Source organism: Rhinatrema bivittatum, chromosome 7 (assembly GCF_901001135.1).
Source record: "Rhinatrema bivittatum chromosome 7, aRhiBiv1.1, whole genome shotgun sequence".
In the NCBI taxonomy this organism is placed as follows: Eukaryota; Metazoa; Chordata; class Amphibia; order Gymnophiona; family Rhinatrematidae; genus Rhinatrema; species Rhinatrema bivittatum.
The window spans coordinates 140,392,637-140,417,850 of record NC_042621.1 but is presented as its reverse complement, the minus strand read 5'-3'; the positions used below and the strand labels follow the sequence as shown (position 1 = coordinate 140,417,850).

At 43.4% G+C, this 25,214-nt stretch overlaps 1 protein-coding gene across 2 annotated transcripts in view; it reads left to right on the top strand.

Annotated features, from left to right (window-relative positions):
• CCDC113 (coiled-coil domain containing 113) overlaps positions 1 to 25,214 on the top strand; it is a 158,023-nt gene that overhangs the window by 126,546 nt on the left and 6,263 nt on the right. For both annotated transcript variants that reach the window (XM_029609252.1, XM_029609251.1), the window contains one exon: positions 12,114 to 12,269. In XM_029609252.1, the coding sequence (XP_029465112.1) occupies positions 12,114 to 12,269 (156 nt within the window). The remainder of the gene's footprint in view (positions 1 to 12,113; positions 12,270 to 25,214) is intronic.

Here is a 25,214-nt window from a genome sequence, read left to right as displayed (position 1 = left end):
TTGAAGAGGGTAATGAAATCAGATAGCTTAGAAAGGATGGGATCAGAATGTTCCCAAAAGGGAGAAGCCCATGCCAGAGCCTTCCCTTCCAACTGAGACAGAATGAAGGTGACTTTAGTGATCTCCTTCAAAAACAATGAGGGATGCAGTGCAAACTGCATAAAGCACTGATTAAGAAAACCACGACAGGAGCATGGATCCCCATTATACCTGGGGGGTGCAGGAAGTGCCAGTATTGCTTTGGGAAGCATGGTGGCCGAGAGGCCCACTGGGTTGGCCATTGCTGTATCTTGTAGCTGAGAGCGCAGTTCTTCCACCGAAGAGGCCAGTGTATCTAAAGCTTGATGATGATGTTTCACTGTGGCAGCCAGTCCTGGTAGGGCCCTGGAGGCGGGAGACTCCGCCAAGTCCATGTCCTTGGCAACCTGTTGCACTTGGGGGTGGGCCCTTGTCCTGGGGCAGAGATCCACCCTCTGCCCCAGGACAAGGACAAGGAACAGGAGGTAACTGCCCCCAGGGGGCGGAGCACTGGAGGAGACAGAGGCTAGGAAGAGCTTCACCACTGGAAGCCCAAGGTTCCCCCGGGAGGAGCCCTTAGGGACCTGGACCACTTGGACTTAGGTGGGCCTCGCAGGGTCTCCTAGGAGAGTGAAAGTCCGGTGTGCCCACGGAGACAGGGGGAGCGCGATCGAGTTCAAGGATGGCAACTGGTTGGAGCAGGGAGAACCAGAACAGAGTTGGTGATGACAAGGCGAGGAACAGAGCCAGAATCTGGAGACTAGGTCAGGCAGGCGAAAGGTCAATGTCCAGAGGTCAGTCCAAGAATGGTCAGGCAAAGCAGAGGTCAGGTACCAGAGGTCAAGCGAGGTCAGAGGCAGGCTGAGGTCTTGAGGCTGGCGGCAGGCAGGCAGGCGGGCAGGTCAGGCTGAGGTCTTTGAGGCAGGCGGCAGGCAGGTCAGGAACAAGCTGAGGTCAGTACCAGTAAGACAGTCCGAGAGTTCTACCTGGGTAGACAGACAGATGAACACAGGAACAAGCAGGAACAGGAACTAGGATGCAGGGACGAGTCAGGAACAGAACTGGAACAGAAGGATCCTGGAACGAGACTAGAACAAGCAGGAATAAGTACAAGCGCAGACGCAATCTCAGAACAAACCGACCTGATTGCCAAGGCAAGGAAGTGAAGACAGGAACTTCCTTATATCGTGGATCAATCAGGGTGCGCCGTGGAGCTAGGACCCGCCCTTGGCCCTACATGAGTCCGGGCAGTCTGCGCACGTATGGGCATGGCCAAGATGGCCGAGGACGCCGAGCCTCGGCGTGAGGCCCGGCACTCAGTGGAAGGCCCAGCGACCGTTGCCGCGGGACGCCAGGACCTGGCAGGATGGCAACCACCGCGAGGGAGGTCGTCCCAGGACCCGTTGTGGGCCCATGAAGGTGAGCAGGTCTGCACGCGGGACACGTAACATCATCATAAAATATGTAAAGTTTCTTCTACTACTTGTCATCTGGAGTTTATAAGAGCAGTTCTGGATACGCAATTGGGAAATGTTTTTCTGCCTGCTCAAAGAATGTCCAACCAGCAATCTTTGGTCAAGTCTGTTCAATCTCAAAATTTGGTCTTTGCCAAACAATTCTTGGAGCACAGTTACTGCATCAAAAAGCAGGACTGAATTAGTTATGACACATGGGTAACATCAGCCAATGACGCTGAACGGATCCTTCTCTCCTAGCTCATAGAGCTTTTGTTGTACAGAGTATGCGCGGGTGTTCCCACGCACATGCTGCCTCATGAGCCCCTCAGTCTTCTGCATGGACATGTACTGTCTCTCTCCAATCTGTAATTTCTTTTCTTCTTCTAACTCACTTTCAGTTGCTTCGCTTCCTTGGCAGCCCTTCAACAGCACATTTCAGTGCTACCAAAAAAGAATTCAGAAAGGAGGAATGTTTGACTCTAAGAAGGCCTCTTCCAATGGCCAAAAGATATCTATCACCAATGACCATGATATTTCTTACAAGTGTCTCAGGCCAGAATACGACCCAGCCAACTGCTATGACTGTGGCCGAATGTCACCAAAATCCCAGGGGAACAGGACTTGGAAGATAGAAAAACTTTGCAGGACAGTGAAAAGCCAGTGTGATTCCTCCTTTTGGAGCATGGCCTCTTTGGGCTCCCTCTGTGCTGAGTTAAGCAGGAGCTCCTCAAGCCAAACTCCCCTCCTGCAGTGCCTGTGCCCAAATCCACTATTCTGCCAAGGTTGAGCAAGGTACAGAAGCCTCGCAAACAGGGGTCTGTGAGCTCTTTGCATGCCCTGCAGGGCTCATCAACGCACAAGAAAAAGAAGAGCCATGTGTTGGAGCTGGTGGCACAGTTAGTACCACAGAAGCTCAATCCTGTCGACACATCTAGTGCCGTTAAATCATTACCCATCAGCACTGTTGGTGCACCAACCCTCGGCATTGTCAACACTCCAAGCCTTGGTGCCTTCGACACACTGGACCTCAGTAACTACATCCCTGTCAACGCATCTGGTCTCTATTTAGCCAACACAGCTAATCCCTCCATCGAGGCATCCAACCTCAGAATTATTGACACTCAATGCCCTGGCAAAGTTAGAGCATTAATCCTCGGCCCTAGCAATGCATTAGTTGCATTTGAGACAAGAACAATCATTGAAAAATCCTGAGGATGATTCATTACACTTATCTTCCTACATCTTTTTTTTCTATTTATTTATTTATTTATATTCCACTTTTTAGCCACTTCGAAGTAGATTACATTCAGGTACTTATCTCTATTCTGTCTCCTCGATCAAGGGCTTTTTTTTTTTTTTTTTTTGAAGACGCAGAATCCCATATGCTCCATGGTGGCTCTGGTTTCCATGTATCCCCCAGTACAGTGGATCCAGGAGGGGGCTCTCTCAGGAGGATGACTCCACACTGGTCTCGGAGAAGGATATCTCTTCCCCAGCTCCTGTCAGTGGACACAGCAGCCCATAGTCCAGATTAGCGGAATTGGTGAAGACTTTATTTGTCTCACTGGAAGTAACTGACAAGAAAGCCACCCTTCAACCTCTCCTATTCAGAGTAGCAAATGTGTTCCCTCAAGGGGGAATCCCTCTCACCTTTATGTGTTCTCATCAGAGGTCCCAGTTATGGGATCTAGCCTCCAACATCCCTCTCTGTGGAAGAATCTAGCCAGTCTGAGATAGGAGCACAGGACACTTGTTGAGTTTGCTGGCTGCAAGGCTCCACAGCTAGCCTTGCTTACCTAACGCCGCGCTGCCACGGCAGAAGCAGACCCAGGTTCCCTGGCAGCAGCAGAGAGCCGCTGCTGATGCAACACCCCCACTTCACGCCTCTGAACGCCGCCATTGCTCTTTGTGGCTCGGGCCGCCGACTCCACACCATTGTCCTTCGCGGCAGGAATGCCACCAATGTCTTCCTCTGCAGCCCAACTCCAGGCACGCATGCACATCTATTTGCACAATTTAAAGGGCCCGCGGTGGGAAAAGTCCTGCGGCCCTTACTGATGACCTCACTGCACAGGGGCTATATAAGGCAAGTCACTGTCTGCAGGCCTTGCCTTAGCAATAGGTCTCCATGCTCCTTGCGTTGTGCTTTGCTGTTCCTGAGTTTCTTCCTCATCCCGTCCTTCCTCTTCGCTTCTTGCTTCACTCGGCTTGACTTCAGACTGAACATTAACTACGAGCTGCGCTACCTGTTACGACACTTGCCTGGATATTGACTACGATCTATGCTGCCTGTCTCTATCCTTGCATGGATAGAGACAGGCAGTCTCCTACTTCATCTGGACTTCCTCCTCTGCGGAAACCCCATGTAAGTCCAGCTGTTCCCAGCACCCAAGGGCTCAACCTAAGGGGAACTGGTCTGGTAGTGGTGAAGCTCCATTGGGGTCTCTGCTCCTCTTCAGCCTCGCCTACCGACTGGGGGGGGGGCCCTGTGGGGCTCCTCCTCACAGGCAGCGCCAACTCCCCCTTGGTCCAAGGGTCCACCAGCATAACAACACTAGTGTTTGGAGCATGCGCCTGGAATATTTCCTTCTGACATGATTAATATCCCTTAACCCAATCACCTTCATCTTCATTGGGGTTGTCAGTTAGTGTCCCATCATCTCTCGGTTCCAAGGAATGGTCTGTGGGGATTCCCTCAGACCTCATACTTGTTCTGCTGGAGTATTCTTTGCCACCAGAAGACCTCTCGTACTCCAAAGAAAAACTGAATAAGGCAATGGGCATCAAATTCATAAGAACAAGGACCCCCACAACGAGGTTTTTGGGCTTCTCCTGATTCTGGAAACTCCATCCAAGCATGCAGCAATCCTGGTTCATTCAATCCTATGGAATTTATAAATGAAAATATGGGAGAATCCAGCCTCCTGTCCTCCAGTAGTCAGGAAACTGTATCTGAAATAAAGTGCAACAACTCCAGAGTTTGGAGTAGTTCAGCTTCCATATCAGTTAGTGGTAGTGGAGTCAAAATTAAAATGAGCTAAAAAGACTAGAACCTTCTCCAACACCCCACTGAGTAAGAACTCTAGACTGTTGCAAAGTTTTGGGAGAAGGTCTTCCATGGTTTGATGCTCAATGTGCACCTAGTGGTTCACCAACTCTACATGGTTCAATACTTTCACAGTTGTATTGACAAGTTAAAACTCCTGAGAATTTCCTGCTCTCTAGCCAGCAGTCTATCAGCGGGCTCTCCTGAATGCAGAGGAGTTTGAACATCATCTTCTCTATTTTGTATATGAATCATAAGATTTTGCAGTGACATCTTCTGCAGTGGCCAGCAGAGCATGCCGGATGGCTTGGTTGAAAGCCAGTAGCTTGCATGAAAATGTTCATGAGTCAGCTGATGTGCCTTGTTCTGGAGACAAGGTCAGGGAAACAGTAACCCAAATTAAGGAGCAGCATGCTGCAATTCAGTCTTTTTCAACAGAACCTGAGCAACCATCTTCTTCTAGGCATTCTTACTTCATTTTTAAATGCTTCTTTTTCCAGAGACACTCTTTCCACCAATTTGTTCCTACCCAAAGAGAAAAGTTAAGCGGGGCATAGATAGATTCCCTGGAGGAGAAAGTGTTCCTCCTATCGGAGCAGGCATATTGCCTTCGAACCTTAACCCAGAATTTATTACAGTGGGATCAAGTCCTGGCCCAAGAAGTACTAGTTGTTCTTGGGCATACAGTATGGTGGCAACAGCGAATGTAGTTCCCATGACTCTATTTTTCAAAACAAGTTCAAATCCACTTGGGATGCTTTTCTGCTCAAGAGGGATGCAGATCTGCTATATGCTTTTCTATCACTTCCATTGGTGGCAAAAACAGTGCAGAAGGTACTCCAAGGACCAGGTGCTCTTGATTCTCGTTGCTCCAGCATAACCTAGACAAGTGTGATTCTCTTTCCTCATCAGGTTGTCAGCCCTCTGATCCCTCTGGAATCTAATCCAACCTTACTAAAAATGAAGGTCGTCTGTGTTATCCAAACCTTCACTCTCTCAACTGCATGGATGTTGTGCGCTTTTTGTCACTATCCAAGGACTCAATTTCCTCTTCTGATTTTGGTCAGGAAGCCTTCAACTAGAAGAGTTTACAGTTTTAAATGGAAAAGATTTTCATCTTGGTGTTGAAAAAGCTGCCTAGGCACATTTGCCTGCATTCCAAAGGATTTTCTTCACTACTTTTCTTTCTTTCTTAAGAACATAAGAACATGCCACACTGGATCAGACCAAGGGTCCATCAAGCCCAGCATCCCGCCCCCAACAGTGGCCAATCCAGGCCACAAGAACCTGGCAAGCACCCAAAATCCAAGTCCATTCCATGCTACCGTTGCTAGTAATAGCGGTGGTTATTATCTAAGTCAGCTTAATTAATAGCAGGTAATGGTCTTCTCCTCCAAGAACTTATCCAATCCTTTTTTAAACACAGCTATACTAACTGCACTAACCACATCTTCTGGCAACAAATTCCAGAGTTACTGCACTAACCACATCTTCTGGCAACAAATTCCAGAGTTTAATTGTGCGTTGAGTGAAAAAGAACTTTCTCCGATTAGTTTTAAATGTGCCACATGCTAACTTCATGGAGTGCCCCCTTGTCTTTCTATTATCCGAAAGAGTAAAAAACCGATTCACATCTACCCGTTCTAGACCTCTCATGATTTTAAACACCTCTATCATATCCCCCCTGAGCTATCTCTTCATCATTCTCAGTGCCATTGTGGCTTACAATGTTCAAGTGGATAGCAAACTGATCTTCATACATCCTCTGGTGTCAAAGTTCATGAAAGACATATGGAATACAAAACTTCCAGTTGCCAAGCCAAAGTCATATTGGCATAGTTAATGAAACTGCCTTTTAAACCATTAGAATTGTTCTTCTTAAAGTTCCTCACCTGGAAAGTGGTAGTCTTACTTGCCATTACCTTGGCTGGAAGAGTCTGTGAATTACAAGCATCGGTTCTTCATTACTCTCCATACCTGCAGTTTTTCTACAACAGAATGATGCTCCGTTCTCACCCCAGATTTTTGCCAAAAGTAGTTGTGGTCTTTAATCTGAATCAAGCCTACATTCTTTCCAAGACCTCATGCACATAAAAGGGAGAAGGACCTCCATTCACTGGTCTGTAGAAGGGTCGTGGCATTTTTATCTAAAGAGAATTCAATCACATTGTCAGACTTCTCAACTTTTTGCCTCATATGAACTTAACAGACTAGGAATAGCCATTGCCAAGTACACATTGGCTTGCAGACTACACATTGCTACTTTTTGGCTGACCTTTGCCAAGACTTATCAAGTAAGAGCCATGGCTACTTCAGTGGCTCACCTAAGAGCTGTGCTCATTGAAGACATTTGTAAAGTTGCAACTTGGTTATCAGTTCACATCTTCACGTCCCATTACTGTCTAGTCAGTCTATCAAGAAGTGATAAATACTTTGGGCAAGCAGTTTTGTACAGCCTGTACACCCAGTAGTCCACTTTCCATGGGTGTGGGGGGTGGGGAAGGGTAGGTTTGGGGTTGCTTTTTCAGTAAATGCTGTGCTACACGACCCTCCACTTGGGACTCCCCATGTGTTATGGCTAATTTAGCCCTGCTTGTTGATGGAGAAGCAAGTTTGCTTATCCTAAATAGGGTTCTTCATAGACAGCAGGATGAATTAGCCAAGTTTAATACACGCCTGCATTTCGGGAATGTGGACTATAGTTAAAGCTAGGCTTTACAAGCAACTGAGGGGCTCATGAGGCAGCACGTGTGTGCGAACTCCCGTGCATGCTTAGTAGAACAAAACTCTGAGATAGGAGAGAAGAGTCTGTTTGGCACCGTCAGATGACATCACTCACGTGAAATGGCTAATTCATCCTGCTGTCAACAAAGAACCTCATTTACAGTAAGCTAACTTGCAGGGTCATTCAACATTATCGTGGGCATTAGGCTCTAATGCCCGTGATAATGCCATAGCACATGCGATAAATAACGCATCATGAGATGCATATGCAAATTCTAAAAATTTAGTCAAAGGGCAGTGTTTGGGCAAAGTTTATGAAATTGAGGGGTGTTTAATGTTGCATGCGATAGCATAACGCATGCTATCACACAATTTAACTACACCTTTTTTTCCTGGTGTTATGCTGTGTGTTATGCCCGAAACTGGATTTGCAATATTTATCGCAAATCCCATTTCGGGCAGGAGGAGAGAGAGAGAGACTCTGGGGAGGCACACATATTAACTTTTTATACCATTGTAAAAGGGGCCATTTTGAACTCAGGGTGAGGTTTTGGTGCTGATCTATGTTTTGGGGGCAATTTTACATGCACAGTCAGAGGTATGAACAGCACAGTAGACATTAGTGAAGATTTTATGTAATTTGGAGTGATGAAAAGTACACAAAAATGAGATTTATACATTGTACTCTCGACCTAGCAAAATGATGAATCTAGGTCTTGGTTTCTTTCGCAGAAGCTAATTTTTTTTAAATTCCCAATGCAGTAAATTAATGGTATTAATGCATCAGAAGTTAAGGAAAAAAATTATGCACAAACCAGAAAATGTGCACAAAGCAATGGCTTAATATATCTCGCCGGTTGATGTACTCTGAACAAAGGTGGATTTATCGCCTAAATTCTGTTTTACCAAAGGTTCTGAATAATAAGATAGAGTGGGGAATATTTTTATAGCCAATGGCTTATCTGTATTTTTGAGTTGTGACTGTCTATTGGTTGGTTTGTCACTTGTGGGTGTCCTCTAACAATGGTTTTGATTATCTTCTGACAAGGTTTGAAGTATTGTGGGTATGATTGGATATGGTTTCTAAATAGGTGGGACTTATTAGGGGTTGGCTGATCTGATGACAGAGGCAGACGCTGATTGATTGTTATAATACTTTGGTATGGTTCAAAAGCTTTGGATGTGGTTTAGCCAGTGCCATCTTTTTGTTCCCCTGCATTTAGAGTCTGTTTTTCCCTCTTTGGAATTTTTTGAAGGTTTATTTTGAAGTAAGTAGTCTTTGATGTGGAGGTTATGTGTTCTGTTTAAAGAGTTTGTTTTGTATGGTTTGAGGGATAAAGATTTTTGTTATTTTTACACTCTGTGATAAACGCTATTCAAATATCAAGCATTTATGGTTATAGTTCGAGTAAGTTGTCTTTTTCATGCTGGGTATTTTCATTAGGTTCTTTTTGCTAATTTGTGTGTTTAATTTTTATCTTTCCTTGTCTAGTCTCCCCTGAAGCAGCCTTTGGCTTGAGGCAAAACATGAGCTCATGTCAGGCAGTTTCTTTGCTAACGTTTGGATGATTGAGCATATTTGCTAACGTTTGGATGATTGAGCATATTTAACAATCTGGAAGATTGAGACTAGTGGTGGTGCCATATAATAGAATTATTTAAAGATCTTCTCTTCAGTATGTGCCACATTGGAAGATATGATCCTATGGAGCAGATGGGTCTAGTGTTCTGAAAGTTGATTCAGTACACCAAAACTTGGCAGAACCATAGGCATTAACAATTAGGACAAAAAAGGAAGTAACTCTTTGTTATTTAGAGGGGTTTATTCTAAAAGGGTTTGTGGGATTATTTTTATTTTTTTAGTGGGTGGTTTATGTTGTGGATGTTATAATGTTGGTTTGTTTACTTTTTTGTGATAAAATATTGTATATTTTATTAGAGGGTTTATGTTTTGTTTTTTTGTTTTAAATTTTGTATTATATGGGAGGGATTATTGTTTGTACTCTTTTTTTATTATTGTATAGAATATTTATGATTGTACATTTTTTGTTTTGAAAAAAATGTTGATTTATGATTTACAATTTCCTTTTGAAATAATTGTAAAAACTATTGTATCTTTTGGATTGAATATTAAAGGTGTCTGACTTTTGACATACCTATATTTTATAGGCACATTCCCTGATCTTGTTGCTAAATTTAATATACAGAAAAACATGATTTATATATATAAATTGTTTTATATGCACAAATCATGTTTTCTGTGCATAAAATATGATTTATGCATACAAAAATTTTTTTTTTTATAAACATAAACCATGTTTTTTGCACTTAAAAATATGTTCTGCACATAGATCCCAAATAACTTAAACTAGTGGCATAACTTTGTGTGCCTAACTCATGTGCTCCTAGCTATTTGCCGGTAACTCTACTTGAGATTTTTGCACATAAAATATGATTTATTCGCACAAAAAATGTTTTCCACACAGAAAACATTTTTTTGTGCTATTAAATCATATTTTATGAACAGAAAACACGTGTTTTGTGCACAAAATATGTTTTCTGTGCATAAAATTCTGATTAAAGGTTCTGGCACCAGAACACCAGCTTTCAACAGTAAACTAACACTAGCCCTGGAAATTTAATTCCAATTCAGACTAGTAGTTAAGTTTTCAGCTCTAAGAACAGACACAAGTTAAACCTGTGCACATCTCTACCCTGGGAGGTGAGGTAATAGATGATGCCTTTGTTGGCATGGGATTTCCATGCGAGGGCACTAAAAATATGCTTAGGTCTAAGTACACATTTTTGGTATGCAAAACTCCTTGCTGCATCAACATTAAAGTTTGTGCACAAAAAATGTGTGCACGACTGTGGATTAAACTGTGCTCTCTGCTGAATGCACATTATTGCATTGGCCTCATCGTTAAAGGGTTGAGCCTCCTGGAGATTCACTGAATTCCTTAGAAAGCCCTGACTGTATGCCACTGACATTTCTTGTGATTTTGGGCAAGTCACTTCACCCTCAATTGCTTCAGGTGCAGACTTAGGGCCTGATTTCAAAAGCATTTGCACACTTAAAATTGGGTTTTACACATGTAGATACTCTTTATCTATATAAGTGGGCTTTTGAAAATTGCTACAATATATGCCATTAAATTGTCAATAGGTTTTACCTGCACACTTAAGGCCTGATTTTTAATCCCCTGCGCGCAGGGAAAACGAGGGTTACGCACGTTGCTGGGCCTTGTGCGTGCCGCGCGCATTTTATAAGAGGCCCGGCCGCGAGCATAACCCCTGTTACGCGCACAAGAGCCAGGCCACTTCCAAGGGGCGGTCGGGGGGTGGACCAGGAAAGAGCTATTCATTGCTGTCCTGGACACTCGCGCACCAGCCGGCTGCCAGCGTGTACAACTTACTTCAGAATGGGCCCTGAAGTAAATATTGCAACAACAAAAAAAAAAGATTCAGTAGGATTTAGGGGTTGGGGAGGAGAGGGGAAGGGAGGTTAGGGTAGAGGGTAGGGAACTGGGGAAGGCTTCGATGCGTTGCCGTGCAAATTTGCAGAATTTTACCCCTCCCTTGTGCGCATGTGGATTATAAAATCCAGTGCGCATATTTATTTATTTATCTAACAATTTTTTTATACCGACATTCGTGGGAACATCATATCGGTTTACAAGGAACTAAGAGAAATACAGTGAACAAGGCAAAAGGGGGAGGGGTGCAAATAACAATAAATATAGAATAACTAATGAGGATAAAAGAGTAAAAGAAAACAGTAATCAGATAACAATAAACATAATTTATTTTATTTATTTATTTATTTTTGATTTTTTTTATATACCGAGGTTCTTATAGAGACTACAAATCACTCCGGTTTACATATAACAATAAACTGCCCAACAGAGATAAGGGGCTTTACATAGAACAGTGGCACATATGTAACAATATAACTGGATGACAATATAACATAATGATAATAAATATTATAGATTAACATTGTAATTAATAAAATTGTGTAATATAATCTGTATAATTTAACTATTTAACTTGGATATGGATAACATAATAGGGGTTAGTTAGGGACAACAATATGGGGAGTAAATAAATAATGTAAAATGATAAAATGGGGGGGGGGGGGGGGGAGGTGAGGGAGCTGGAGGACTTATGCTGGGAAGGCCTGCTTAAAGAGCCAGGTCTTTAGCTTTTTTCTAAATTTGTACTGGCAGGGCTCAGAGCGGAGTTCCGAGGGGAGAGCATTCCAGCGGGAGGGACCAGCCACAGAAAGGGCTCGCTCCCTGGTGGAGGTGAGGTGGGCATTCTTGAGGGAGGGGGTGTGTAGGGTAGCTTTGAGGGAAGTTCTAGTGGGGCGGTTGTGAAGGGTGAAGCGCAGGGGATCTTCAAGCCAGTTGGAGTTGTGGTGGTATAGTGCTTTATGGATAATGGTAAGAGTTTTGTACAAGATACGTGAGGGAATATGCATATGCGCGCAGCCCGCCAATTTTATAACATACGCATGCCAGCGCCCACATATTATGAAATCGGCGCGTCCGTGTGTGCGTGCCAGGAAGCATGCGCGCACCTTACAAAATCTACCCGTTAAGGTGGGTAAATGGGTTTTGAAAATTGATACAATAGTATGTTACATTTACATGTATAACTGCTTTGGAAATGTATCTGTTAGATTGTAAGCACTTTGAGGAGAATGAATTATCTATTGTTCCTAAATGTCACTTGCCTTGAGCTACCAATGAAAATCTGTGAGCTAAATCTAAATAAATAAAAATCACCTAGTTTTTGAGAAAAAGAAAAACATGTTCTTTTGTGCTGAATGTTTTCTTCTTGTTCTTTTCAATTTCCCACCTCAGGAACGGGCAAAAGCAGAGTGTCTGAACAAGAAGCTACAGAAACAACTGTCAGATTACCGGGTACCAGATGTTTTTGAGTACGTAAATAAGAAGATAGACCATGGTGACCTGGAGAAGAGTGTGAAGGTCTGGGAGAGAAAAGTAGAAATTGCAGAGGTAAGGCAGGATTTGTGTTTATACAAAGGAAGCAGCTATAGCTGGGCAAATATCTAGTGACCTTACTATCTACATTCAGTACTTAGTAGAGTTATCTCTGAAGAGTCTCGGTAAATGTGTTGGGTGGCTGAAGTAAAGATCCATGGCAGAGTTGCAGTCTCTTATCGCTAAGGGGAATGAGGTAGAACTGGAAGGCTGATCCTGGGGATGTCCCCCAGCCACTGCACATGTCGTCTAATGTAGTGTAATAACACCTACTTAGGCAGCATTAAGATATGGGGGTACTAAAGCAGATCTCTCTGGATATTTGTTAATGACTAGCAACATGTCAAATGCTCATAAATATGTAATCATCAAGCTTGACAAGATAAAAACATCTATGGATACACTTTCAGAGGCTTGAGGACCTAGGCACTAACACTTTCTATGCACATTAAAACCTTTTAGAATGTTTTTGTGATAGCATGCTGTGCACTAAAGCCCTTAGCATGCATGCTAATCTAGTCAGAGAAACTAACTACATGCATACTAATAAAGGAACATCAGGTGCAAGTTAAGTTTTAGCAAGCAAACAGAAATAGCATGGCATGCAGTCTTCCATGCCCTATTTAGCATGTGCTGGCTAAACACTAAATTTTAACACCTAATTCAAACCATTTTATGGGGGCTTGGTGTAATTTTCAGTGCAGCTTGCAGGGCCTACAAGCTTATTTTCAAAGGAAAGCTCTTCACCCTACACTAGGGGACTTTGCACCTGCTTTGCAATAGATGTAAAGTATGCGTGGTGATTTTAAATTTTCCTTCCTGGAACTAACCCCATCCCCTTTTCCCAGTGGATAAAAGTACATACATTATGAAAAAGCATGTGTTTTTCTTTGCACTGGGGGTGGTAGAATTTGCAAAAGCAATTTTTACTGAGGTAAACACATTTATCCATGTAAAAATCTTTAAAAATTTCCTCCCCTTTTATTTATTTATTTTTGTAAAGGGTCACCTTCCCAGCCCTGGAAAGCACTGGATTTGCTCAACCAGCTCAAGCTGACTTACATTATCAATCCAGTTTAACAAAAAAAATGGAGAATTTTCAAGTGAACCATTTTTTTTCTAACACATACATAATACATGGACGACAATTAAACCAACAGACAGCCCAGCAAGATAGAAATGATCCAAATGACACACGTAGATTTTAAAAATGTTGTTCGTGCAAAAACAACCCCATCCACACTTATGTGGGCCAAGTGCGAGCAACGCGAATTTTAAGAAACTGGGAAGTGCATGTGCACATACTTGTGCGCATGTCAAGAATAAGAAGGCAGAAAAGGGGCAGGGAATGGGCGCTACTGGTCCCGATGAGGCGCAAGTCTGTAGATTTTGGGCCAGAGAGAGAGAGAGAGAGACTCTTTTAAAGGGCCAATTTGACACTATATATATCCCGCTGTAAGAGGGGCACTTTCAACTCAAGTTGGGTTTGGGGGGGGGGTAACATTGATCTGCCTAGAGTGCAAGGGTCTGTAGATCCTTGTAACACTGCCCCCCCCCCCAAAAAAAAAAATTCACCCTGAGTTGAATGTGCTCCTCTTATAGTGAGATATATATAGAGTGTATCAGATTGGCCTTTTAAAATTTATTTGAAGTTTTTTATATACCAAGGTATAGCAAGCTGCCTTCACTCCGGTTTACATTATAACAACTTAATACAGATACTGAACAATATAACTGAGTAACTTATTAACTGAACAACAGGTATTACAGTGTGCAAGGAGGGTACAAACAGAGTACACATAGGTCTTGCAGTGTGCAGGTAGTATACAAACAGTGTACGAATAAGTATTGATACTTATGTTACGCATTCCCCCCAGACAAATAATCCCGCCTCAAGCCCCCTCCTCCAACAATCCCCCTACCCCCCCGGTTCCCAGTCCAGCCTTATACATAACTAGCCTAAACCTGAATATATTGTAATAAGTTAACAATCTTGTTAACTTATTACAAGTTAACAATCTTGTTATTTTATGATACTATCAGTTAACCAGATGTATATAGTTAGCTAGGTTCTCAATTTAATATGTTATAATGTACCTTGTCATAAAGGCCAGCCTTAGACATTCTGTTATATGTGAACCGATGTGATATACCTTATCGAATGTCGGTATAGAAAAATAAATAAATAAATAAATAATATCATGAGTGTGTTTGGGAATCCCTTGCTTGGGTTAAGATGGGATAGAAAGGGAGGAATATTTCTCGGGGATCGGTCAGAGACAAACTAAAGATTGAACCAAAAATGACACTTTTAGGGGTCTGTGGATAGGTGGGGATTGTCGAGAGAGAGGTTCTTATAAGATTAGTGCAATTATAATTGGGGGGGATAATGTTTCTGAGCAGTTGCGTTTATCTTAGCCAACACCATCTGGAAATGTCTGTCTGAATAACCATGTTTTGATTTCCTTTTTGAACGCTTTGATGTCGCTGAGTGTGCTTAGGTGATCTGGTAAGGAGTTCCATAATTTCGGTCCCGCGATGGAGAAGGCTCTGTTACTAGTGTTTGGAAAGCTTTGCTGAAGGAAGAGAGGGTATGACTAGGTGCAGTTTGTTGGTTGTTCTCGTCGTTCTTTGTGATTTGTGTATTTGAATCATGTTATCGAGGGCGGTGTTGTCTGCATTGTAAATTGCGTTATGTAATGTTGTTAAAGTTTTGAATTCGATTCTTTGTTCGACCGGTAGCCAGTGTAGACTTTTTAGAACAGGGGTGATGTGGTCTGATTTTTTCTTGCCGGTTAGTACTCTGGCTGCGGCATTCTGTAACAATTGGAGCGGTTTTAGTGTGGATTTTGGAAGGCCAATCAGGAGCGAGTTGCAGTAATCGAGGCTGGTGAAAATAAGTGATTGCAGGACGGCTCTGAATTCTTGTTGGTGTAGAAGCGGTTTAAGATGTTTGAGTATGTGAAGTTTATGAAAGCCTTCTTTAGTTTTCGTTGCAATGTTCTTTTTGTAGCTTAGTTCATTGTCGATCCAGATACCAAGGTACTTTGCATTGTTCTTCAGTTGGATGTTAGTGTTGTCAATTTGTAAGGAAGGCATTGGTGTTATTTGTCCTGTATTATTTCTTTCAATGAGGATGCATTCTGTTTTGCTCATGTTGAGGCATAACTTTAGGTGGTTCAGCATGTTTCTAATTGAGATAAGGTGATTGGCTGTTAGACTCAATGCATCTTCGATCGTTGAGGTTATTGGGATGAGGAGTTGAATGTCGTCGGCATACATATAATAAGTTACGCCTAGACTTGAGATGAGTTGGCATAGTGGGAGTAGGTAAATATTAAAGAGGGTGGCCGAGAGGGCGGATCCTTGTGGTACCCCTGTTTCAAGGGGGAAGGGATCAGAAGAGTTGTTGTTAAGGGTGACTTTGAAGAGCCTGTCTTTTAGGAATGATGTGAACCAGTCAAGAGTGTTGCCTGAAAGACCTATGCTTTCAAGTCTTGTTATCAGGCTTTTGTGGTCTACGGTGTCGAATGCCGCAGAGAGGTCTAGTAGGATTAGTAAATGGCTTAGTTTGTTGTCGAAGCCTCTTATTATTTTGTTTGATAAATTGAGAAGCAGTGTTTCTGTGCTGCGGTTTTTCCTGAAACCATGTTGTGAGGGATGTAGAATTTTGTTGTTCTCTAGGTGTTCATTAAGCTGTATCAGTGCTGCTTTCTCTGTCATCTTTGCGAGTAAGGGAAGGTTACAGATAGGACGGTAATTATTCAAATCATCAGGATCAAGGTTCTTTTTTTTTAATATTGGAGTGATTGTTGCGATTTTTAATTTAGTTGGTAGCTCACCTTCTTCTAGTGATTTGTTTATAATTGCAGCTATGGTTGGGGCAATAATGTGAGTCTCTCTCTTCAGTCACAAGTGAGTATGTGCATAAAGACTTCAAGACATATGCGCGGTAGGGACTGTTTTAAATAGTACACTCGTACCTGCACACACGATATAAAATTGTGTAATTTTGCTCGCATGCCCAATACACATGTTTATGGGCGCTCGTGCGTACCTTTTAAAATTTACTCGTTAGATTGTAAACCTCTAGGGAAGAAACCCTGGTGATTGTCTTAAAACCACCCCCAAATCTCTTAGACAATTCACCAGGGTTTCTTCCCTATTAGTTTTCAAGGTCATCTGTGTTCAGCACAGAGAACATCATCTAGAAAAATACAAGAAATCTGCTGCCACCTGTTGACAAAAAGGGGTTAAGACAGGACAAATAGATGCATTATTTTTCTTTAGCCAATAAAATGTTATATACTAAGAATACCTGATTCCTCAGAATTCATTTCTCACTCATAAGATCCCATGAGATATTTTTTTTGCTTTTCCCATATCAATAATCACACAAATATGTCAATATCTCATGACTCTCTCAGTTATTCAACAAATTTAACAAGGAGTTGGTAAGCATAAACACGTTTCAAACTTCTGCTTGACCCCACACAGGACTATCAGTTGTCCCCTGAACACCTTGGGCATTTCTCTCTGTAAAGAGAAGATGCAAACATTCCAATGTGGTCTCTGTGAGGAGAGAACTCTGGGCTAAAGTAGATGCTACTTCTTTGTAGATCCTCTGTGAAAAGAAAATATCAACACTCATATCTACAATCTCCACATTGGAGAAAACAACTCCTTCCAGTTCCAGGTCAGATGCTGAAAAAAAAACTTGGTTACTAGACAGCCATCTTCCACTTTGTCCACAATCTCTTGGGAAATAACCATTACTGGTTAAGTTCCTTCACTTAAGAAATCACCATGGATAGAAAGAAGGAAGAGATAAAGAAAGAGATTTGGGGTATTTTTTCAAAATGCTATCCTTTATGGGATTTTTTTAAATTTTATATATTTTTTCCACATTTCCCAAAGTTTTTCTTACACGTTTCAGCTAGGGATGTGCAGGCCTAAACATTTTGTGTTGTGTAATTTTGGGGTAAATTTCTGTTTGTTTAGGATTTTTCCCAATTTTTTTTTTAGGTTTTGCAAGTAGTGGGCACTAAAAATGACAGAAGGAAAAACACGAAATTTTGTGGTTTTATTGCTATCGTTTCGTTATGAAAATGACATGAAACGACATAGAGATTGTCATTTCAGAACAATGCACATCTCTAATTTCAACAACCTTAAACTTTGTCAGTTAACATAAAATGTCCAAAATAATTTTCCTTAGGATTTAATCTTAGGCATAAGCAGTAATAATAGAGTTCATTCCCTTGACAGACTTCAGATCTTCTGGCTCTCTTCGTGAGCTGGTGAGTCAGCTTCAGTCAGCTGGTGAGTCAGCTGGTTCTCCTGAATTTAGCTTGGTCCACTTTAAAATCTCGCACAAATGGGACCTCAGCCTGCAGCCCGTTTCTATGTGGAGGGAAATAAATACCAAAGTCTAGGGAGAAATAGGGAGGCTCAGAACGGGAGGAGAAAGCATCAGAAATTATGCCAAAAACCCTATATATGTGATTACCTGACTTCTGCTGTAGCACTACTGAGGTAAGCAGGCTTATTTTTGCTGCTTTTCTGTAAAATGTAAATGATAAGTGTTTTCTGTTGGAAAAGCCAGAGTCCAGACCATTTCTGTCCTTGGGCACCCCTCCCGGAAGTCAAGAGCCACCCCACGCTATCACAAAATCCAAACAGAGTCTCAAAGAACCAAAAGGATCAACTTTTTTTCCAGATGCTGGACACTTTACCCATATGAAAACCAGCATAAACATACACACACCAGAAAAACAGCGCAAAGAAAATGTCCTCTTTGTGATTAGCTTTTCTTCAGGCTGAACTGATTTGCTTAATAAAATACTTTGGGGAAAAAAAGGCTCTCTTGTAGTGGGCAAATCCAGGTTATCAGTTTCTTAAAGTTAACCTGGTTAGATCAGTTCAAGGTGAATACCAGACAGGCTTGGGAATCTCCACAATGTTCCCACTAGCAGGTTTCTGGGTTTAGAAGATCTTCTTGGCCTCCCATCTGTATCCTCAACAAATACAGCATACCACTGAGAAGACTGTTGATCATGGAAAGCAACAGCAGAAGATCTCGAGGAAAGTACTTGAAGGTAATACCATGCTTCATCTGATTATAATTCTCCTGTCTTAGCCATTCTTCCCCTCTTAGCTTGACCATTCACATAGCGGAAAATGGCACATATGGTTACGAATGCTCCCACAGCTCATACAGCAGTATACAAACCTCTCCTCTCTGGACCAGGCAAAAAGTTTCTTCTGTCTTGGACAACCCAGCTCAGGCCAGAGCTTGGTCACTAAATCTGCAGTAACCAGAATGGAAGCCAGATCCACTTCTTCCTCACCGGATGTTTCTCCTCTTCCAGGATGTGGTGCTACCCGCAGAGCATCAGGTATCCAATTAAGGCTGTACACAGACCAGTCTGGTGACACCCCAGAGGTTGTAAAATCTTCAAATAGAGATTCCTTAGCCAAAACCACGAAGTCCAGGATCTCCATCTTAGGCAAGTTGTTCCTGGCATCTGTCCTCAGGGAACAGATGTACCCACTGGTGTTGGACACTACCTTGATTCAAACAGAACTCTGGACCTCCCAGGCTTCCATGTGTTCTGCCCACGACACAGCCTCAGTGAGGATGGAGATGATAACATAGGGCAAGGGAGATGCACTGGGTTCCATCACTTCCTTGTGGAGATGCTGCACAGTCCTGGGTTCCCTCTTGATTTAGGATTGGCGGCTGAACCAGGTTCTTTCCCCATCCCTTTGATATCAGGACCAAAACAGGGGGAGCTCCTCACTTCTGACTGTTTTCTGTGACTTGGGCCTCCATACGATTTCCTGGAGGATGGGTTGGAGAATCCCCAGTACTCATCCAGTGCCCTTTGTCCCTCTGTTACTGCTGCTGCACATTCCTGCGAATTGCCTTGAGGCCTCTTTGGGTCCACTGTTCCCTTCCATGAAGGTGGGCAACGTAGGGTCCTGCAGCTTCCACTGTAGTATCTCTTCCTCTTTCTGCTTTCACACCAGTTTTGTCTGGTAGCACTTTTCTGAATTCAGAAACCTCCCCAAACACTGCTGGCAGGCCCAGGTTGGTTGAGTCTCTGGCTCATACAGGGTAAAGCAATATGTCCCTATAGCATTACAGCTGTAAAACAACTTGGCACTGGCCAGTCCTGAGACCAGCACCATTTTTTTAAATCGAGGCCAGCAGGCTCAGGTGCAATTGTCTCGTTCATGCCTCTTTCTCTCTTGGAAAATCATGATAGGGTAAGTATGAGCCAGGGGGAGTCAGGGAGGATTGGGGATTCTGCAGAGTTGAGGGGCTGTTAATTTATTTTTGTTTTTAAAGTTAGTTCAGTAAATAAAATAAATATTAAAGAAAACAGCTCCTAAAGCTGTCCCCGCCTCCAAAATGGAAAAAATAAAACCCAGATAAAGTTCCAACTTAAATACCATAATTGTGCTGAAATGTTGTACCACATGTGTTTTATGTCTTGCATGGTCTCAGTTGGTACAAGTTCTACAGCAGAGAAAAGGCTGCAGCAGTTAAGCCATAATCCCCTTACAAAAGGCACTGAATGGGAACAACATTGCAGCAACTTTCCACAGTAGATGTGTGTGTGTGTATATATATTATAGATATATATATGTGTCTGTATGTGTATATAAATATTATAGAAATATACCACCCAAGGATGAATGTCTTTCTCTAACTTCCCTGCATCTGGTCGCTGGCCCTCTGAGATGGCTGTTCCTGCATGGCTTGGAGGGAATGGATGCCATAGAAGTGGGAGGAAAATTACGGTAACTTAAGGGGATGAGGTACATTGTGCTGGTGTCAATCACCTAAACTTACTTTGCTGACTTAAGGAAATGGCCATTGCTGTCATTGCTGTGGTTAGTTTTTCCAAAGGCAACTGAAGGTGTTCTGAGGCATCAATATGAACAACTATCAGTGTGCCATTGCTCTTCCAGCAGTACAGGGTACTCGCAATGGGAGGATGGTTAGATGCTTATCCCAGGACAAGCAGGATGCTAGTCCTCACATGTGGGTGACATCATTGATGAAGCCCTGGTATGGAAACCTTTCTGTCAAAGTTTCTAGAAACTTTTGACTGGCCCTGTGAGGCCACTGAGCATGCCCAGCATGCAATGATATTCTCTGCCACAGGGGTCTCTCTTCAGTCTTCGTTTTTCCGCGCTGCTGTAAGCATCGCGGAGCAAGGAGCCTTGTGAGTTAATCTCACAGTGTTAATGACTTAAAAAGTCATATATTTCTCATTTTTTTCTCTCCCATAAGGGATCTCTCTCAGATTGCTACTGGCTGGTGAGTAATCTTAGCCTCGTTTTTACTTTGAATAAAAACTTTCTCTCACATTTTCTTCCCTCTTTTCATCGACAGCTGTCGACAGAAAATGGCTTCTGGATTTAAAAAATGTCCGGTTTGTAATCGGACAATGTCCATAACAGATCCACACCTCGAGTGTGTTCTCTGTTTAGGAGATAAACATGATGTCTCAAACTGCCCTCAATGTGCAGAGATGACTCCCAAAAGAAGAAAACTTCAACAAGAGAAGATGGAGCATCTTTTTCACCTTCAGCTTCTTCCTTCTCCTTCAACATCAACAAAATCGTCCCCGGTGGGTGTTTCAAAGTGAATTTTGTTGAAAAAACGTCATCTGGAGGGGTCCGGAGATCATCCATCGCCATCGACATCGACGGCATCGTCCAGGTCAGTGATTGCACATCGACCAAAACATCGGCACACACCGACTACAGCGACATCTCTCTCGCTGGAGGAACCGACCGCTAAACGGCTTAAACCTCAGGAAACTCTGCTACCCTCGGCGCCGGGGCCTATAACTCCTTCGGTCGAACCTCCACAGGGCGCTGTGGAGAAAGTATCGACGCCTACACTGCCACCATGTTCAGCTGCTCTGCCTGCACCAGCTGTTTCGCAGGAATTGTCAGACTTTATCAGACAAGCAGTACTCCAGGCCCTTAAAGAACAGACGCCTATTCTGGCAACTTCACCGATGCCGGTTCGTGAACTGATGCCGGTACCTTTACTGATGCGGTGATTGCACCGAAGCCGGTGACTACACCGATACCAACGACCCTGTTGATGCTGGTACCGATACAGATGCCGACGATTCCAATGCCGTTACCTCCACCGGTTCCAATTACGGTGACCCCAGCATGACCACCAAAGATACTGACGCCATCATCGATTCCGGCGCCAACACCATTGATGCCAATCTCACCTGGGGACCCAGGACATCCAAAACTGGCACTCTATCAACTTCTAATGAAGAGATTTGATGAGGTGGTCGGTGCTCTTCCTTCCAAACCTGGGAAAGAACACCCTGAGGAGTCACCCTTTGTTGACCCACAACCAGGTCCTTCAGGGCTTCCTTGGCCACCTAGAACCTCTCCAATTTCTCCACCTAGACAAGATCCATATGATACTTGAAGTGATACACACTCAGATACCTCATCTGAAGCTTTCATGTCGGATCCCTCACCACCGGATCCAAGAAAAATATCTCCACCAGAAGATTTATCATTCACAACTTTTATACAGGAAATGGCTGACACCATACCTTTCACTTTGGTCACAGAGCAGGACGTAAGGCAACAAACATTGGAGGTTCTCCAATTTGTAGACCCTCCAAAGCAAGTGGTAGCCATACCTGTCCATGATGTCCTTCTGGACTTACAACATCGGATTTGGGAACATCCATGCTCCGTGCCTGCTGTTAACAAAAGAATGGACACTACATATTTAGTGCAGTCTACTCCTGGCTACCAAAAATCACAGCTTCCCCACCAGTCAGTAGTGGTAGAATTTGAGCAAAAGAAATCCAAGAGGATAAGGCCACATTCCTCAAATCCCCCAGGTAAAGATCACAGGTTCTTGGATTCCCTGGGGCAAAAGGTCTATCAAGGAGCCATTTTAAATTCTAGGATATCTTCGTATCAGTTATACATGACTCAGTACCAAAGAAACCTGTGGAAGCAGATGCAGGACTTTATACCATCACTTCCATCACAACATCAGGAAGCAGCCCAGGCAATTATCCACAAAGGGCTGGAGGCTGGTAAGCATGAGGTCCGGGCTGCCTATGACGGCTTCGAGACAGCATCTAGGGTGGCTGCATCATGTATAAGTGCAAGACGTTGGGCTTGGCTTAAAGCCTCGGACCTCAGGCCTGAAGTCCAGGACAAATTAGTCAACCTCCCATGTCTTGGAGATAACCTCTTCAGATCCAAAGTACAGGATGCAGTTGCTCTATTAAAGGAGCACACGGAGACCCTGCGACAGCTTTCATCAATTCCGCAGGATCCACCTTCACAGCCATCCCGAAGGCCTCAAAGGAAAGTCCCTAGACGACCCTTCTACCGGCAGAGGCGGTATTACCCTCCAACAGCTAGGAGCAGATCTTCTAGGCCGCAACAGAGAACTCAACCTAGACAACCTAGGGCGACTAGGCCTCAACCTCTGCCACAGACAGGCTTTTGAGGCCTTCCCCAGAGACCGAAGCCATCTCTCCAATCCTTATCCAGACCTTCCGGTAGGAGGTCGACTATCCTCCTTTTACAACCATTGAATTCAAATAACAACAGACCAATGGGTACTCGCAATAATATCTTGAGGTTACCAACTCAACTTCCTCTCAATTCCAACAGATTCTCCTCCGAGACCTATTTCTCTAACCGAAAATCACAAAACCCAATTACAAGTAGAATTATCCACCCTTCTGAGAGCCAGAGCAGTAGAGCGGGTGCCCCGGACTCAGCAGGGCAGAGGATTCTATTCCTGTTATTTCCTCATTCCAAAGAAAACCGGAGGCCTACGTCCCATCCTAGACCTCAGAAATCTCAACAAATTTCTGAAGAAAGAAAAGTTCAGGATGGTTTCTCTAGGCACCATGCTTCCACTTCTTCAAACAGGAGATTGGCTTTGTTCTCTGGATCTTCAAGACGCTTACGCTCACATTCCAATATTCCCTCCTCATCGCAAGTATCTGCGCTTCATGGTGGGTCATCAACATTTCCAATACAGAGTACTACCATTCGGTCTTGCCTCTGCTCCCAGAGTATTCACCAAATGTCTAGCAGTAATAGCAGCACATTTGCACAAGGAAAGTGTCCATCTCTTCCCATATCTAGACGACTGGCTCATCAGAAGTCAATCTCAACAAGGTGCTCTGGCTTCTCTCAGTCGAACAATTACTCTACTTCACTCCATGGGTTTTCTCATCAATTATCAAAAGTCCCATTTCATTCCGTCTCACCTGCTTCAATTCATTGGAGCAGAATTGAACACCATCCTCTCAAAGGCCTTTTTGCTCGAGGATCAGGCACAGACACTTTCCCTATTGGCAAACTCGCTACATTCAAAGAAACAAGCAACAGCTCATCAGTTTCTAACCTTACTAGGCCACATGGCTTCCACAGTGCATGTTACTCCTATGGCATGGTTAGTCATGAGGGTAACTCAATGGACATTAAGATCACAATGGATCTAAGCCATTCAACCACTGTATTCTCCAATTCAAGTAACCCACCAGCTACGTTCCTCTCTACTTTGGTGGGCGAACATGGCCAATTTGCGCAAGGGCCTATCCTTTCAACAACCAGTCCCACAGATAACTTTAACTACAGATGCATCCACCTTGGGTTGGGGAACTCACATAAACAATCTCCAAACCCAGGGTACTTGGACAAAACTCGAAGCAACATTTCAAATCAATTTCCTGAAACTTCGAGCTATACGTTATCGCTGCATGCGTTCAAGGACTGCCTTTCACACAAGACTGTTCTGATCCAAACGGACAACACAGTAGCCATGTGGTACATCAACAACCAGGGAGGTACGGGCTCTTACCTCCTTTGTCAAGAAGCTGCACATATTTGGGACTGGGCCCTTACACAATGTTTCTCCGGGCCACTTATCTGACAGGCATTCACAACGTAGTAGCGGATCGACTCAGTCGTCAGTTCCAACCACACGAGTGGTCCCTGGATCCCTCAATAGCGACCAGGATATTTAAAAATTGGGGACAACCAACAATAGACTTCTTTGTGTCACACCTGAATCACAAAGTGGACAGATTCTGTTCTCTACACAAATAGAAAAACCAGCCAGCCAAGGACGCCTTTGCTCGCCCTTGGAACTCAGGCCTTCTATACGCGTATCCTCCAATACTGCTCATAACCAAAACTCTAGTGAAGTTACAACAGGACAAGGGGTCCATGATACTCATAGCCCCGTATTAGCCTCGACAAGTATGGTTTCCCACACTTCTAGACCTCTTGATCAGGGATCCCATTCGCCTGGGTGTAGCTCCCACTCTCATAACTCAGGATCAGGGTCGGTTGCGCCGTCCCAACCTTCAATCCCTATCCCTGACAGCATGGATGTTGAAAGCTTGATTTTACAGCCACTCAATCTTTCAACCAATGTATCTCAAGTACTTATAGCTTCATGTAAACCTTCAACTCAAAAGAACTAGTCTTCGAAATGGAAAAGGTTTCCCTTGTGGAGCAACCAAAAGAGTATAGATTCTTTCACCTGCCCCACAACTTTTCTACTAGACTATTTATGCCATCTTTCAGACTCTGGTCTCCAAACCTCATCTGTAAGAGTCCATTTAAGTGCAATCTCAGCTTACCATAACAAAATGGGAGATGCACCAATATCCATACAACCTCTTGTCAGCAGGTTTATGAGAGGTTTAACTCAACTTAAACCATCAATTCGGCCACCAGTCACAGAATGGTACCTGAATCTGGTCTTAACAAGACTCATGCATTCTCCTTTCGAACCCATGAATTCCTGTGATGTTAAATTTCTCACGTGGAAGACTATCTTCCTCATAGCCATTACATCGGCTAGAAGGGTTAGTGAGTTACAAGCACTTGTCACATACTCACCCTATCCAAAATTCC